At 46.7% G+C, this 18,491-nt stretch overlaps 1 protein-coding gene across 1 annotated transcript in view; it reads left to right on the top strand.

Moving 5' to 3' along the window:
- Nucleotides 1–18,491, top strand: part of MCM8 (minichromosome maintenance 8 homologous recombination repair factor) — a 183,726-nt gene that overhangs the window by 23,034 nt on the left and 142,201 nt on the right. The window contains 1 exon segment of the mRNA XM_075339312.1: nt 4,907–4,999. Coding sequence (XP_075195427.1) covers nt 4,907–4,999 — 93 coding nt within the window.

Below are 18,491 nucleotides of genomic sequence, written 5' to 3'. Positions count from 1 at the left end.
CGGATGCACTCTTTGTCCTTGTCGCTGGCCAGCGTAAAGGGTCACAGGCTTCCAAATCAACCCTGGCTCGGTGGATCAAGGAGCCAATTATCGAAGCTTACCGTTCGGCTGGGCTTCCGGTTCCCTCAGGGCTGAAGGCCCATTCTACCAGAGCCGTGGGAGCGTCCTGGGCTTTGAGGCACCAGGCTACGGCTCAACAGGTGTGTCAGGCGGCTACCTGGTCGAGCCTGCACACTTTCACGAAGCACTATCAGGTGCATACCTATGCTGCGGCGGATGCCAGCCTAGGTAGACGAGTCCTTCAGGCGGCGGTTGCCCACCTGTAGGAAAGGGCCGTTTTACGGCTCTCTTACGAGGTATTATTTTACCCACCCAGGGACTGCTTTTGGACGTCCCAATTGTCTGGGTCTCCCAATAGAGCGAAAAAGAAGAAGGGAATTTTGTTAACTTACCGTAAATTCCTTTTCTTCTAGCTCTAATTGGGAGACCCAGCACCCGCCCCTGTTTTTTTGTGTACACATGTTGTTCATGTTGAATGGTTTCAGTTCTCCGAGTTTCCTTCGGATTGAAGTTACTTTAAACCAGTTTATAATTATTTTTCCTCCTTCTTGCTTTTGCACCAAAACTGAGGAGCCCGTGGGAGCACGGGGGGTGTATAGGCAGAAGGGGAGGGGCCTAACACTTTTAAGTGTAGTACTTTGTGCGGCCTCCGGAGGCATAGCCTATACACCAATTGTCTGGGTCTCCCAATTAGAGCTAGAAGAAAAGGAATTTACGGTAAGTAAACAAAATTCCCTTCTTCGCTTAACAAGCAAAGCTTTCTGTAAATTTGTAACTCAGTTTACGAGAAAGCTTTGCTGTACGAGCAAAATCCTCACCGCACACACTTCCGGTTCCGTACATTCACCACGCTCTGACCCGCTCTTGCAGTCCGCACAAAACACACTCAAACAAACACGCATGCACGCGCATACAGTATTATGCTAACCTTACCTTCCGTTCCATCGCCAGCCTCATGGTTCTTGTAGTTCGCCGGTACATCGCTACGAGGGAGGAATCCTCGCGGCGAACTACAAGACCCAGGAGGCCGTCGATGGAACGGAACGTAAGGTGAGCATAATATGTGTACCTTCCGTTCCATCGCCGGCCTTCTGGGTCCTGTAGTTCGCCGCTCCAGGATATGTATCGGCAACCATAGCGACGAGGCAGGAACTTCGGCTGTCAGCCACTACTCAAAGGGAGTGCGCTGACCAATCAGAGGCAAGCGACTCCTGCCTTTGACGTCAGCACTCTGGGTGTGGAAGTTCCTCCCTCGTCGCGATGGTTACCAGATACACAGCCCGTACCAGCGAACAGCAAGTCCCAGGAGACCGGCGATGCAACGGAAGGTAAGGTGAGCATAATATGTGCGTGCGTGCGTGCTTGTGTGTGCTTGTGTGTTTTTGTGCGTGTTTGTATGTGTTTGTACGTGTTTGTGCATGTGTGGAATGGCACAATAGGGGACCAGGATGGGACATTTAACAAGTTGTGGAAGGAATTGTCTGCATTGCAATGATTTCCTATGGGAAATCTTGCTTTGCTGAACGAGTAACTTGGTTAACAAGCACACTCCCAGAACGGATTGTTCTCGTTAACAAAGGTTCCACTGTACTTGGTAACTTACGTTACACAAAAAGAAACATAAGTTACCAAGTAAGAACATTGTATTTTGTATTTAATTTATACTGTTGAAAAATCAAACTGTGTTGAAATCTATTGAGAATAGTTCAATGTACAATATACAGTCATTCATTTTTGTGTCTGTAGTCATTATTAACTCAGTTTTTGGTTTCTGAATGTAACGCAAGTGACCATGGAATGACCCATTGACATTAATTTCCTAGAAGTGTGTGAACCTGTTGCATATGCTGAATTCACTGATAACGGTTTGCTATGAGCCTCCCTAGTGTTCGCTGCAGCAGAGAGAGTCGTATCACTCTGGAGTGGGGAGCCGGCTGTCAGACACAGCCCGACTCCCCATAGAGAAGGCAGAGATTGTTTTTACTGTGTTTACCTTCTTGATCTTTGCATACACATCACTGAACCAGCACGTGTATAAAGATTAGAAAGCAATAAGTAATTATTTTTTTCTCTGTACTCCCAATCATGTGATCTCTGTATATACACTGAACAAAAATATAAACGCAACAGCCATTGAAATGGAGTGGACCATCGTTCCAGAGGCCACAATCAACAACCTGATCAGCTCTATGTGAAGATGTGTCGCATCAGATACTGACTGGTTTTCTGCCCCCTCCCCATTTCCCTTCCTTGACCCTCCCAATACTGTAAAACTTCACATTTTAGAGTGGCCTTTTATTGTGGCCAGCCTAAGGTACACCTCTGCAACAATCATGCTCTCTAATCAGCACCTTCGTATGCCACACCTGTGAGGAGACGTGCTCACTAAGTCCCCCTTCACACGTCTGTGATTCCGGTACGTATGACATAGTTTTCATATGTACCGGAGACACAAACATACGCAGACCCATTACAATCAATCTGTGCACACATCCCTGTTTTCTCACAGACGCGTGTCCATATGTTTCGCACAGAGACAAGTCTGTTTTTCTCCGGCAGCACTGATGTCACATGGACTGCACACTGATGTGATCCATGTGACAGCTGTCTCCAACGCTGCTATCTTCGACGCTGCTGTCACTTGCTTCCAGGGCCTCTCATTATGCTCATGAATATTCACTGCACCAAGGACCTGGAAGCAGCAGCGCCGGAGACAGCAGCATCGGGGACAGGTGAGTAAAACAGTCCTGTTCTACGTTTGCTCTCACAGATAGCACATGGCCATACGTGCGTTTTTATCACAGACGTGTGAAGGGGACCTAACACAGATTTAGACAAATTTGTGAACAATATTTTACAGAAAAAGACCTTTTGTTTGTATAGAAAAAGTCTTATATCTTTGAGTTCAACTTATGGAAAATTGGAGCAAAAACGAAAGTGTTGTGTCTATATTTCTGTTCCTTGTAGGAAGGGAACACGATCTGCTGGATCCTAGGAGATCTAGTCCGCTCTACTCTGCAATCAGGAGGCTAAATTCCCTCTGTAACTGGGGCTAATATAGCAGCCCTTGCTGTAGGGGAGTCAGCATTAAGAAGAATGTATTAATATGTTAGAATGCCACCAAAGGGTTTTTTGAGATCTCATGGGGGCACAATGTGTGACATAAATGAAAACAAAACAGGAAAGTGAAGCTAAAATGGTAAAAGTAAAGTTGAAGAAAATTTGTCCCATATATAAAAATAATTTCTGCTGAAATGTGTATAATAAAACTAAAATAAAAAAAAATAAAATAAAAGATTTGCATTTTTTATTTTTCTTTGTATCTTTCCCCAATATCTATCGGCAAACAAAAAAAACCCCTTACTAGAAATATGATGCAAATGTATCTTGAAAAAAGAGGCAAAATTATTTTAGCGCCTTTAAAAGCACATGTAATTAACACTCAAAGTGTGCCTGGTCAGGAACGGGGTAAAATGGCTTAGTCATGAACTGGTTACATTTTTTTTGCTAAAATTAGAAAATTTCCTTCAGTGCTTTGTTAGGTTGACCAATAGGTCACAACTATTGCTAGCGATGACCAAATGTGGAGGGAGTCCCAGGCCCCCTCTCAGCTTCCCTCAGCCCTAATGAGATACAGACAGACGCTGATATCTGCACATAAGGCAAAGAAGTGTGCGCTCCGAAGACTGCTAGTTTATTATCACATACAGGGTTTATCAACCTAATAGGGGTGTAGCTATGTCGTGTACAGAGACACAAGTTTCATTTCCCAACGAAGCATAAATGAGTTTCGATTCTTGGCGTAAGCAAGCGTAACTTTCCATTTCTCAGTAAAATCACAACTCTCTTTGTCTTAGACTAGGTGAAGGTCTTATCTCTGTCCTTGGGTCTCAGCGTCTAGAGTCCTTGAATCCGCTCTCAGCGTCATAGCGCAGCTGGGCTTGTTTGTTCATCTTACAAAACAACATGAATGTCCATCTATTCAATTTTAAGTTAACTCTTTCCTCACAGCTTTTAGCATTGACTCTCTAGCGATCCCCACCAGTCTTGTCTTCCTTCTTAGGGCTCGTGCGCACGTCGCGTAATAGCATGCATTTACGCTGCGTATTGCACTGCAGCGTAAATGCATTCGTCCTGCGTCCCCTGCACAATCTATGTAATATTGTGCATGATACGTGCGCACAATGCTTTTATGAGCGCAGGGATTTGGGTGCTAAAATTTTGACCCAAATCCGAGCGTTCATAAAAGCAGCATGTCAATTATTTGTGCGTCCTGGATGCAGCTCCCACTCTGTCTATGGTGGGGGCAGCAGCCATAGCGCATGAAATCGGCTTTTTTTTAACAAAAAAACTACATCATTATGCAGTGTTTCTACAGCGATTTGACACGCACATGTGCTGTCAAATCGCAGAATATTCAGCAGTTACGTGCGCATGAGCCCTTAATGTTTCCCTGCAGCGATGGCATAAAGTGCATCCATGTGATTGCTGCAGCCAGTAACTGGTTTCAGCTTCCTCATAGCATGCATCACCACTGAGGCTAGTGATTGGCTGCAGTGGTTACATGGGTGTATGTGTGGCATATCATTATTAATGGGAAATAGAATGAACCAGAGCATTGTTGCTGGAGATTTTGTACAGGTAATGTTTTTTTTTTTTTCGTTTTCATTTTATCACAATTACTGCCATGTTTAATTTTATTTTACTTATTTTTTTTAATCTCGGACATCTCCTTTAATCTGATTCTGTATTTTTTGTTCCTTTCACTCTACAATTTATTTTCTTCACCTTAGAATTGAAAAAACCTAAGTATCCTTCCACAGTGTAATTGTGCAATTGTTCTCAGGTCAGTCCTGCGTTCCTCCCAGGCCTCGATTAACCCAGACTACTCTGGACAAGTACATTCCATACAAAGGATGGAAGCTTTACTTCTCTGAAGGTAAAATGTTCAGCCCGGAAAGATGAAGAAACGGATTACACCACTCGTACCGTGTAGATCGCAATCTATTACCTGTGCATCAATCATCTTCTGTCTGTGATTTTCTAGGTTTCATCAAATAACCTTCCCAGCCGAGCATTTTTCATCTAGTGCACGATTGCTGGTGTCAGGAGTCAGGGCAGCAGCCATTCCTCCCTGCATCAGATCAAATACATCTACTACTAAGGCTAAGTTCACACATCCTGTGTTTTCAATCCGTCAGGTCCGTCAGCAACGGATCAGTCATTTTCAAGATGTCAACTGATGCAACTGATGTGTTTTTCACAGGATTCCTTTCACAGGAATCCTGTGAAAAAACGGATCAGTTGCGTCCGTTACATCCGCTGTGCGTCCGTTTTTTGACGGATCAGTCATGATCCGTCTGTGTTTGGGACAGCCCAGTGGGCGTGCCAAGCATGCTGGGCATGCTCAGTAGAGCATGACGGAATCCTGCGCTGGATTCCGTTGTAAGACGGATTACGACGGAATCCAGCACCATAGACATGCATTACAAGCTTGACGGATGGCGACGGATTCCTGCGCGGCGCGTTAATTTTGACGGCCCGAAAAACGTTACATTCTGCGTTGCTCCCCGCTCGGCGGTCAGTCAAAAACGACGGACCGCGACGCAGCGGATGCAACGCAGGGTCATCAGTCGCAATCCGTCACTAATAGAAGTCTATGGGGAAATACAGGATTCCTGCAAAATATTTTGCAGGATTCCGTAATTCCTCAAGGCTACGGATTGTGACTGATGCAAAACACAGGATGTGTGAACTTAGCCTTAACTGTATCATGTCAAAAGGGAAAAGCCTTCCTGGCAAGGAAAGATTTTATTAAGCAAAGCACATCCCCCTGAATTAGGCTAGGTTCACATTTCCGTTGTTTTAAATCCGTCAGGTCCGTCAGCAACGGATCAGTTGTTTTTTAGATATCAACTGACGCAACGGATGTGTTTTTCACAGGATTCCTTTCACAGGAATCCTGTGAAAAAACTGATCCGTCGCGTCCGTAAGGGTACTTTCACACTTGCGGTTTTTTCCTTCCGTCACAATCCGCCCTTTTGGAAAACAGCGGAATCCGTTAACGGATTCCGCTGTTTCCCATAGACTTGTATGGATGACGGATTGTGCCAAAAGAACCTGCGTTGCTTCCGCTGGGCGACGCTCCGTTGTTTCCGCCCAGCGGGAGGAACGCAGCATGTAACGTTTTTTTGAGCAGCGGAATCCTCTGGATTTCACTACGCATGCTCTCTCTGGCTCCCTGCACCCGTAACCAAGGTAAATATCGGGTAACCAAAGTGCTTTGCCTAGTTATACCCGATATTTACCCTGGGTACGTGTGCAGGGAGCCCGACACTTCCCAACTTGGCTCTGCCCCCTCCCGCACTCCACTCCGCATGTATACACAAACACACACGCAGACTCACCTGTCCTCAGCGCCATGGCCCCGCTCGGCTCCACCCACCCCGCACTCCGCCCCCGCACAACGTTCTCGGCCGAGCGATCAGCTGATCACCCGGCGGCCGGCTACTGGGAGCGATTAGCTGATCACCCGGCGGCCGGCTACTGGGAGCGATCAGCTGATCACCCGGCAGCAGGCTACTGGGAGCGATCAGCTGATCGTTCACAATAGTCTGCCGCGGGTAAAAACTGTAAAAAAAAAAAAAAAAAAAAAATCAAAACGGATTCCGTTGTTTTGCAGCATCCGTTGTGCCACTATATGCAACACATCCGTTGCATCCGTCACACAACGCAATGCAACGGATACCGTTCAACGCAAGTGTGAAACTAGCCTTACATCCGCTGTGCGTCCGTTTTTTGACGGATCGGTCATGATGCGTTTGTGTTTGGGACAGCCCAGTGGGTGTGCCAAACATGCTGGGCATGCTCAGTAGAGTATGACGGAATCCAGCGCTGGCTTCCGTTGTAAGACGGATTACGACGGAATCCAGCACCATAGACATCCATTACAAGCTTGACGGATTCCTGCACGGCGCGTTAATTTTGACAGCCAGAAAAATGTTACATTCTGCGTTGCTCCCACCTGGCGGTCAGTCAAAAAACGGCTGACTGCGGCGCAGCGGATGCAACGCAAGGTCATCAGCTGCAATCCGCCTCTAATACAAGTCTATGGGACCCAACGGAATCCGCTAAACGGATGCCGTTGTTTACCATAGCTGCGGATTGTGACCGATGCATTTTAACAGAAATGTGAACCTAGCCTTATCAGCCACTTCTTTGTATGGAGGCTACAAGGCAAGCAAAGGAGAGAGGCGATCAGTTGGTACAAGAATTATTTTTATTCACAATAATAGCAAACAGGTGAAGGGATAAGAGGCAAAAAGCGATTTACATCACCACAATGTAAGGTAATATACTATATTTAGTAACAAAATGGCTGACAAGCAGTGCATAAAGGTATGTATGTTGAGTCCATGCTACCGTGTACAGCATCCAATATTCATTATATCCATATCATTATCACATCAGTAATATGGAGTCAACACAGTACATCTATATATATAATTGCCTTATTCTGTCTGTCTGTCTGTCTGTCTGTCTGTCTGTCTGTCTGTCTATCTGTCTGTCTGTCTGTCATGCTCCGAAATTGTGTCCTTACGGTGACACAAAGCTGATTGGCCGCTGGGCTCGCCATGGCCCCGCCCCCCCACACGGATTGGCCTCTCGCCCCGGCTCTCTGCAGGCCCCGCCCCCTCACGCAATGCACGCTCGCTGTGGCCCAACTGACACGGGGCTCCGATTCCCAGGTGAGTACACACACACACACACACACATCAGATCACACTCACTCTCACACACACCTCACACATCACAACATGCTGGGATATCTCTTGCTTCTACACCGGCTCCGTCAGGATCCCGGCAGCGCCACACATAACCTTGCGATGCTGGGATCTTAACGGAGGCCGTGAAAGCTGGTAACCATTATACACATCGGGTAACTAAGGTCCCTTGGTTACCCGATGTGTATCATAGTTACCAGTGTACACCGGCTCACACTCACACACACATCACATCGCATCCACACATCAAGGTCCTGCAGCTGCAGAACATACATAACATAACAGCACACACACATAACAGCACACACACACACACACACAAATCAGATCACACTCACTCACATACACACATCACATCGCATCCACATACTCACAACATCCTGGGATATCGCTTGCTTCTCGGCGGCGATACTGTGCTGTGAGCTTCCAGGACCTGAGGGAGGATCACATGGCCAGAAGCATGTGATATCCCCGGATGTTGTGAGTATCAGCGCGTATGTGCAATATCGTCAGTGTCTGTGTGTGTGAGTGTATGCGATCGGGTGTGTGTGAGTGTATGCGATCGGGGGTGTGTGTGAGTGTATGCGATCGGGGGTGTGTGTGAGTGTATGCGATCGGGTGTGTGTGTGAGTGTATGCGATCGGGTGTGTGTGTGAGTGTATGCGATCGGGTGTGTGTGTGAGTGGATGCGATCGGTTGTGTGTGTGAGTGGATGCGATCGGTTGTGTGTGTGAGTGGATGCGATCGGTTGTGTGGGTGAGTGGATGCGATCGGTTGTGTGGGTGAGTGGATGCGATCGGGTGTGGGTGAGTGTCGGCAGAGGAGCACGGCGTGCTGGAGGAGGCTGGGAGCAGAGAGGCTGATCTTGGGGAAGGCTGGGAGGGGGGGGCTGATGCTGAGGGAGGCTGGAAGGAGAGAGGCTGAGCAAACGTGCTCCATCCGCCATACTGCGCACTCCCCATCGTGCTGCATCCCCCATGCTGCGCACTCCCAAACGTGGTCCATCCGCCATGCTGCGCACTCCCAAACGTGCTCCATCCGCCATGCTGCGCACTCCCAAACGTGCTCCATCCGCCATACTGCGCACTCCCCATCGTGCACCATCCGGCATGCTGCGCACTCCTAAGCGGATGGAGCATGATGGGGGGTGCGCAGCATGGCGGATGGAGCACGTTTGGGAGTGCGCAGCATGGCGGATGGAGCACGTTTGGGAGTGCGCAGCATGACGGATGGAGCACGTTTGGGAGTGCGCAGCATGACGGATGGAGCATGTTTGGGAGTGCGCAGCATGCCGGATGGTGCACGATGGGGAGTGCGCAGTATGGCGGATGGAGCACGTTTGGGAGTGCGCAGTATGGCGGTTGGAGCACGTTTCGGAGTGCGCAGCATGGCGGATGGAGCACGTTTGGGAGTGCGCAGCATGGCGGATGGACCACGTTTGGGAGCGCGCAGCATGGCGGATGGAGCACGTTTGGGAGTGCGCAGCATGGCGGATGGAGCACGTTTGGAAGTGCGCAGCATGGCGGATGGAGCACGTTTGGGAGTGCGCAGCATGGCGGATGGAGCACGTTTGGGAGTGCGCAGCATGCCGGATGGTGCACGATGGGGAGTGCGCAGTATGGCGGATGGAGCACGTTTGGGAGTGCGCAGCATGGCGGATGGAGCACGTTTGGGAGTGCGCAGCATGGCGGATGGACCACGTTTGGGAGTGCGCAGCATGGCGGATGGAGCACGTTTGGGAGTGCGCAGCATGGCGGATGGAGCACGTTTGGGAGTGCGCAGCATGGCGGGTGGAGCACGTTTGGGAGTGCGCAGCATGGCGGATGGAGCATGATAGGGGGTGCGCAGCATGGCGGATGGAGCACGTTTGGGAGTGCGCAGCATGGCGGATGGAGCACGTTTGGGAGTGTGCAGCATGGCGGATAGAGCACGATGGGGAGTGCACAGTATGGCGGATGGAGCACGTTTGGGAGTGCGCAGTATGGCGGATGGAGCACGTTTCGGAGTGCGCAGCATGGGGGATGGAGCACGTTTGGGAGTGCGCAGCATGGCGGATGGACCACGTTTGGGAGCGCGCAGCATAGCGGATGGAGCACGTTTGGGAGTGCGCAGCATGGCGGATGGAGCACGTTTGGAAGTGCGCAGCATGGCGGATGGAGCACGTTTGGGAGTGCGCAGCATGGCGGATGGAGCACGTTTGGGAGTGCGCAGCATGCCGGATGGTGCACGATGGGGAGTGCGCAGTATGGCGGATGGAGCACGTTTGGGAGTGCGCAGCATGGCGGATGGAGCACGTTTGGGAGTGCGCAGCATGGCGGATGGACCACGTTTGGGAGTGCGCAGCATGGCGGATGGAGCACGTTTGGGAGTGCGCAGCATGGCGGATGGAGCACGTTTGGGAGTGCGCAGCATGGCGGGTGGAGCACGTTTGGGAGTGCGCAGCATGGCGGATGGAGCATGATAGGGGGTGCGCAGCATGGCGGATGGAGCACGTTTGGCAGTGCGCAGCATGGCGGATGGAGCACGTTTGGGAGTGTGCAGCATGGCGGATAGAGCACGATGGGGAGTGCGCAGCATGGCGGATGGAGCACGTTTGGGAGTGCGCAGCATGGGGGATGCAGCACGATGGGGAGTGCGCAGTATGGCGGATGGAGCACGTTTGGGAGTGCGCAGCATGGCGGATGGACCACGTTTGGGAGTGCGCAGCATGGCGGATGGAGCACGTTTGGGAGTGCGCAGCATGGGGGATGCAGCACGATGGGGGGTGCGCAGCATGGGGGATGGAGCACGATGGGAGGTGCACACCTCCCCCCAACACACACACACACGCGCACTGCACAACACACACACACTAGGAATCACAAACAACGCCCTACACAGACACCCACACACACAGACAACGCTGCACACACAAATATACGCACATACTGCACAACACACACATTGCTCAAAACATACCTCCCCCCAAAACACACCACACCCACACAAACCGCACAACACACACACACACACAACGCTACAGACACACAGCGCTCCACAAACAACGCAAGACACGCAACACACATACAACACCGCTCTCACCCCCCGCGACACTCAGAACATGTACAGCGCCCTACACAAACACTTGGTAACTACACACAACAACATCTATATATATAACAAAAATCATACATGAACTACACAATACGTAAATTCTAGAATACCCGATGCGTAGAATCGGGCCACCTTCTAGTACCATACATAAACAAATACATATATTCATACTAGTATCATACCGCTGTGTCTATGTCAAAGAATTATTCATTATTCTATGATCAAAATTAGTTCCGATCATAGGATATAACCTGGCGCAACAAGGAAAACACATATATCAGGGATTAATGAATTACTCCATAGAAAAAGCTCATAATAAGTGTGCATGTAAAGCTATCCATGACAGAATGCATACAAGCCATCATTGCATATATATATATTAAATGGAAACCTATCCCAAAAATATCATCCACCATGGGATCACAAGGGATGTCTAATCAATACTCCAACACATACTCGCAATATAACACATAGTGGAGCGCGGTGTGTACCTTCGTCAGGGGGCGAAGGTACACACCGAAATGCGCATCGGGCGCATTACCACCACAGTGTTCATTATCATCTAGGTAATGTTATCCATGTTGACTTATGGCTAGCGGTGCATTTTTCTTATCTCCTGCACTTTTATGTGAGTATCGATGGCGTATGGCTGTGTCTATGGTATCCTGGCACTACATGTGCTGCAGTTTTACTGCGCCCTTGGTTGACATATAGTGTACAACAGTGGGAGGGGAGGGCACCAAAACAGATTAATGAAAAATATGAGGGGATCAAAGCCACTTAGCACATTAGAAAACTAGTATGCATCAACAAGAGAAAAGAATGTGCGAAAAAAGTGGGATCACCACAATGAATAAATATACAAAAATATCTTTATTATAGAAATAGGCACAAATACCAACAACCGATTAAAATCAATTAAAAAAGCAAAACAGCTTATGGGAAACACACATACTGAGAGTGCCAATGGTCTGACACCCAAAGAATACCTCACACCCTCAAAGAGCCCCAACCCCACAAACATATAATAATGCAATGATTTAAGACACAGTGTCCATAAACTGGGACCACCAAATAAGCAGATGGAAAATGCAAAATCAATCAGACAGATCAGAGTCCCAGTAGATGCCGTGGTGGTTTGGCAATGCAGCAATGTCGCCACCAATAAGCATGATTTAAAGCAAAAATAGCCCATACAATACCACCTACGGATGGACACACAACGGGGTGCAGGCAAGGAGTGGAGGGGTGAGGTATGAGCCCCACGCGTATCGCTACAAACAAGGTGTAGCTTCCTCAGGGGAGATGTGCAATGATGGAAGCAATGTGCCTTTTTATTTAGTACAACATAATTAGAACATAATTACTAAATTGCCTACCAGCGTGTGGAGAAAGAGGCAAGGAAAGGTTGCTGTGGAAATGGAAGACGCCCGATGGAAGCTGCCATTTTGCCACGTGATCACAGTCATGTGAATGGGAAAGAGCCACAGGAAATGTAGTATGCGCATGCGTTCGCAACATCAAATAGCAAGCGGCGTAGATAATCATGCTAGCAGCGTAAAGCATCGTAGCCGGCGCGTGCGCAATAAGCAGATGCTGAAATAGATGGTCCCCACACATATTCCACCAACTAGTGTGAAGAATACCACTAGTTGCGCAAATATCGTAACCGGCGCATGCGCAATAAGCTGAGTTGAACCAAACGAAACGCAAACAGTGGCTTCCATCGTCCAACAGGGTGACCAGGCACAATACCAGGAAGAAATGGTGATGAAATCAAGCACTTTGTGTGCTGACCCAGAGATTGATCCACAAGGTAACTTGCAGATCATTAATTTGACTGATTACCATTTGTCTGTTGATGAAGTCAGCCTTCTATCCAAAGGCCTTTCCTTTTCGCCCACTAAAGTGCTTGACAAATTTGAGCTCACCAAGGATGTATACCTCTTCTGCAGGCAATTGGTCTTCAAACTTTTATATCATCAACCAGGTGTCGTTGATACTCTACCTGCAGAGGATAGACAAGTCTTCCGTGATTTGCTGGATCTGTTGGAAGAAAGTGGGGACCTAGGAGGTAAGAAGATCCCGTTTACATCCCGCTTACCATCACAAGCCACACCCTCCTTCTCTCTGTTCCCAGCAGTACAAATTTTCTATGAGACAACATGTCGTGACATACAGAAACTTAAGATTGTTCCTTTCCAGCAGAACAATCTTACTGCTGCTGAACAGAGAGCCTTGTCTGATCTTAAAAAGAATAACACCTTCATTGTAAGAGAGGCTGATAAAGGAGGAAATGTGGTGTTGTGGCCTGTTGATCTATATACCAAGGAAGCCCATAGGCAGCTTAAGAACTCAACCTCCTATGCGGTTCTCCCTTCGGATCCCACTGATTCCTATAAAAAACGGTTGGACAGACTATTGGGTCGAGCTTTTGATTTGGGCATAATTTCTAAACGTGAAAGAGAATTTCTCACAACACGTTTTCCCATCACACCCACATTTTATATGCTCCCCAAGGTGCACAAGTCCTTGGTGGACCCACCTGGTAGGCCAATAATTTCGGGCATAGGGGGACTTTATGAACGTGTGTGTGTTTACCTGGATTTTTATTTGCAGCCTTATGTTTTTGCTCTCGACTCTTACGTCAGGGACTCTTCACATCTCATCACCCAATTGGAACAAGTTGAACTGAATGCTGGTACTTTATTGGTCACCATGGACGTCGAGTCATTGTACACCTGCATCGAACATGACTTGGGGCTTCAGGCAGTCACCTACTTTTTTGATCGACGGTCCACAGGTGACAGAAAGCATGATTCTTTTCTTTTGGATTTGTTACAACTTGTCCTACACAATAGTTTTTTTGTTTTTGATCGTGTTTTCTACAAGCAGGTTTCTGGGACCGCGATGGGTGCCCGTTGTGCCCCCTCCTATGCCAACCTTTTTCTGGGTTGGTGGGAGGGGACACATGTGGCACTCACCGCCCCCTTCCAGCACAACGTGGTGAAATGGTTTCGTTATATAGACGATGTCTTGTTTTTTTGGACAGGTGATCGATCATCCTGTGAAGAATTCATCGCTCAACTCAATGATAATCCATGGCACATTAGGCTCTCATCGAGTATTTCGACCATTTCTGTGGACTTTCTTGACTTGAAGATCTCCTTGGAAGGAAATCGTGCTGTTACCTCCCTGTTTCGGAAACAGACTGCGACCAATAGTGTATTACACTATTCATCTTTCCACCCCAGGCATGTACGTGATGGCATACCCAGGGGTCAATTCCTCAGGGTACGCCGCAATTGTACTAATTCCATCACTTTCAGGAACGAAGCTCAGGCACTCACCACACGCTTTCTTCAAAGAGGCTATCCCCGCAAAGTGGTTACAAAGGCTTTTGAACATTCTGCCAATATTCCGAGGTCTGATACCTTTCGGGGCAAACAACGCAGTGAGCCTTGCACCATCAATCTCACCACTGCGTATAACAACCATTGGGATAAGATTTGGCGGATTTTGGAGAAGAATTGGGATATACTACTGAGCGAACCCAGGTTGGTTCCATTTATCAGTACCCGCCCTAAGCTTACCGCAAAACGGGCCAAGAATTTAAAAGATATCCTCTCCTCCAGCCATTTTCTTAGGCCTACCGTCTCCTTGGGTCGAGGGCACAGATTGATTGGCTCTTTTCCCTGTGGAGATTGTACTATTTGTCCCTTTATGGCTGCCAATAGACGCATTGAAATTTCCATCTTTCCAGGGTCCATAACGACTAAGATTTATTCCAATTGCCGGACGAGGAACGTGGTATATGTCTTCACATGTGGTTGTCCGAAACTATATGTGGGGCAGACCACTCAGGAGCTTCGACGGCGGATACAGCACCATTTCTCGGATATTGGACGAGCAAAGAAAGATCAGGCCCAAGGTAAGCCTATCACATCAGTGGCAAAACATTTTTTGGAAATGCATAATGGCTCGCTACAGGGTGTCCGGATTTTGGTGTTGGAGTCCGTGCCCTCTAACATTCGTGGAGGTAGATTGTCGGATGAATTGTTGAGAAGAGAGGCAAGATGGATCTACCAATTACGGAGCCTTTCTCCTAACGGACTAAATGAGGAGCTTCTGTTCACAGGCTTCTATAAGAAATAAGAATGGCGTCTGTGATTTTTTCATGGACGGCACCGTGGACAAGGGGCCTTTTTATACATTATTTGATTATTGGGCCTTTGTCCACGTTGCCACATTGTTTTGCAGCATTGGTTCAACGCTCAGTTTGGGTTTCGGTGTTCTTTTCTGGCCTTCGGGTATGGCCCATCTCCACATGATTGGATGGGTTTCTCTGGTTATCTTATTCTATCCAGGGTGGTCGGGGCGCCTTTCTCTTTCTTTTTCTTCGAAAAAAAATTTTTTGGGGGTCTCCATTGTTGGCCTCTTCTTGTTGTTTTCTTGTTCCAGCTTTACTAAATTATTCTTACATTCTATCCTAGTTGGCAGTTTTCCTGTTTAAAAATCGATAGGATGGATTGCTGGATCGCCTGCATCTTGACATTTCCATGGTTACAACGTTAAGAAGAAAGGAATTGGATTGAGTCTTCTTGTTTGACCTTCATTTTTTTTTTTTTTTTTTTTTTTTTTTTTGTATATATTTTTTTGTATTACTGTATCTGTAATGCTTTGTCTGTATATATACCCCCTTCACCCCCTGTTTGTCTTTTGCCACGTGATCCGGTACATTATATATATTTTGGGTAATGCATGTATGTGCAGCAGCCTATGTATGTAAACAAACTGCTTGATTTTCCGGTTTGCCTGGTCCTGTATGCAGAAAGGGTGCAGGCTTGTACATATTTTCATATCTCTCTGTCATTGGTACATTATATGGTTCTATATAGCATTACATGCTGCTTAATGGCCCTTTAGTGCCTATAATATGACCATGGTTGCACCATATGATAAGATTTGGTGGGCTTTATATGGCAGGAAAGAGAAAGGAAAAAGGGAGAAAAAAAAAAAAAAAGGTGATTTATTCCATGTTTTATTAACCACTGAGTTATATTTTGTTGATATTACATATTATTTGTATTGATCCATTTGTATTTTTGATTTTTGTTTCTTCTCCCAAATAATGTAAAACAATAGCCTATATGGCACCTGTGTTTAAATCTAAATATAGTTCGTGGGTGGTTGAATATGCGCAGTAACAACTTATCTTGGCATTCTGCTTGTTTTCGGCGTTTCAGCTTATTGCGCATGCGCCGGTTACGATATTTGCGCAACTAGTGGTATTCTTCACACTAGTTGGTGGAATATGTGTGGGGACCATCTATTTCAGCATCTGCTTATTGCGCACGCGCCGGCTACGATGCTTTACGCTGCTAGCATGATTATCTACGCCGCTTGCTATTTGATGTTGCGAACGCATGCGCATACTACATTTCCTGTGGCTCTTTCCCATTCACATGACTGTGATCACGTGGCAAAATGGCAGCTTCCATCGGGCGTCTTCCATTTCCACAGCAACCTTTCCTTGCCTCTTTCTCCACACGCTGGTAGGCAATTTAGTAATTATGTTCTAATTATGTTGTACTAAATAAAAAGGCACATTGCTTCCATCATTGCACATCTCCCCTGAGGAAGCTACACCTTGTTTGTAGCGATACGCGTGGGGCTCATACCTCACCCCTCCACTCCTTGCCTGCACCCCGTTGTGTGTCCATCCGTAGGTGGTATTGTATGGGCTATTTTTGCTTTAAATCATGCTTATTGGTGGCGACATTGCTGCATTGCCAAACCACCACGGCATCTACTGGGACTCTGATCTGTCTGATTGATTTTGCATTTTCCATCTGCTTATTTGGTGGTCCCAGTTTATGGACACTGTGTCTTAAATCATTGCATTATTATATGTTTGTGGGGTTGGGGCTCTTTGAGGGTGTGAGGTATTCTTTGGGTGTCAGACCATTGGCACTCTCAGTATGTGTGTTTCCCATAAGCTGTTTTGCTTTTTTAATTGATTTTAATCGGTTGTTGGTATTTGTGCCTATTTCTATAATAAAGATATTTTTGTATATTTATTCATTGTGGTGATCCCACTTTTTTCGCACATTCTTTTCTCTTGTTGATGCATACTTGGTTGACATATAGGGAATTATGTTGGCTCTTCATCTGTATGCAATCACTAATGGACTACCTGTGAGACATCTGTTATGACCTTATGTTAGATAGTTCCCCTCTTTTCTGCATGTGATTATATGGTGATGTCTGATGTGCGCTCCACTATGTGTTATATTGCGAGTATGTGTTGGAGTATTGATTAGACATCCCTTGTGATCCCATGGTGGATGATATTTTTGGGATAGGTTTCCATTTAATATATATATATGCAATGATGGCTTGTATGCATTCTGTCATGGATAGCTTTACATGCACACTTATTATGAGCTTTTTCTATGGAGTAATTCATTAATCCCTGATATATGTGTTTTCCTTGTTGCGCCAGGTTATATCCTATGATCGGAACTAATTTTGATCATAGAATAATGAATAATTCTTTGACATAGACACAGCGGTATGATACTAGTATGAATATATGTATTTGTTTATGTATGGTATGTACTGTGTTGACTCCATATTACTGATGTGATAATGATATGGATATAATGAATATTGGATGCTGTACACGGTAGCATGGACTCAACATACATACCTTTATGCACTGCTTGTCAGCCATTTTGTTACTAAATATAGTATATTACCTTACATTGTGGTGATGTAAATCGCTTTTTGCCTCTTATCCCTTCACCTGTTTGCTATTATTGTGAATAAAAATAATTCTTGTACCAACTGATCGCCTCTCTCCTTTGCTTGCCTTGTAACCTTTTAGCGATTTGGTCCATATTTAGTAGTCCTTACTTGCATTCTATGATATATATATATGATATATTGATATATCCCTATGAACATGCTGATGGTTATGCCGTTATTTATTTTGTATGGAGGCTGAAGTGTGCTCTTCACTGCCGAATACACATGAACCGATTAGGGTGAATGGTGAAAAGCGAAGAAGTAGCTCAGCACACTTACACAATGCTGGACAATCTTCAGGCCGATGGGGGCTACATCCAGCTGGTAGAGAAAAAGTACAAGGATATCCAGCACATCCATCCGGGGGAACAATATGATAATATAATACAATTTCTTTATCGTTCCTTATGGGAGACCCAAACCATGGGGTGTATAGCTACTGCCTCCGGAGGACACACAAAGTACTACACTCAAACGTGTAGCTCCTCCCTCCGGCTATATACACCCCCTGGATGACAATCTACCCAGTTCATTGCTTTGTGTTTCAGGAGGTCACACACACTTGCATTCTCTGATATTTTTCATTTTTATTTTTAAAGATTTGGAAGAAAAGCGGGTCCAGTCTGGACTCCCGGCATGTCCCTTCACGCCCCACTCTGCGGGGTGCTGTTAAGGTTGACTTTAATAAGGCTGGAGCCTTCACATGCCGAGCTCCTTCGCATCCTCTGTCGAGGCTCTGTTTGA

The sequence above is a fragment of the Anomaloglossus baeobatrachus genome, chromosome 3 (genome assembly GCF_048569485.1).
Source record: "Anomaloglossus baeobatrachus isolate aAnoBae1 chromosome 3, aAnoBae1.hap1, whole genome shotgun sequence".
Taxonomy (NCBI): Eukaryota; Metazoa; Chordata; class Amphibia; order Anura; family Aromobatidae; genus Anomaloglossus; species Anomaloglossus baeobatrachus.
Note: the sequence above shows the minus strand (reverse complement) of the source record. Positions and strands in the feature narration are given on the sequence as shown.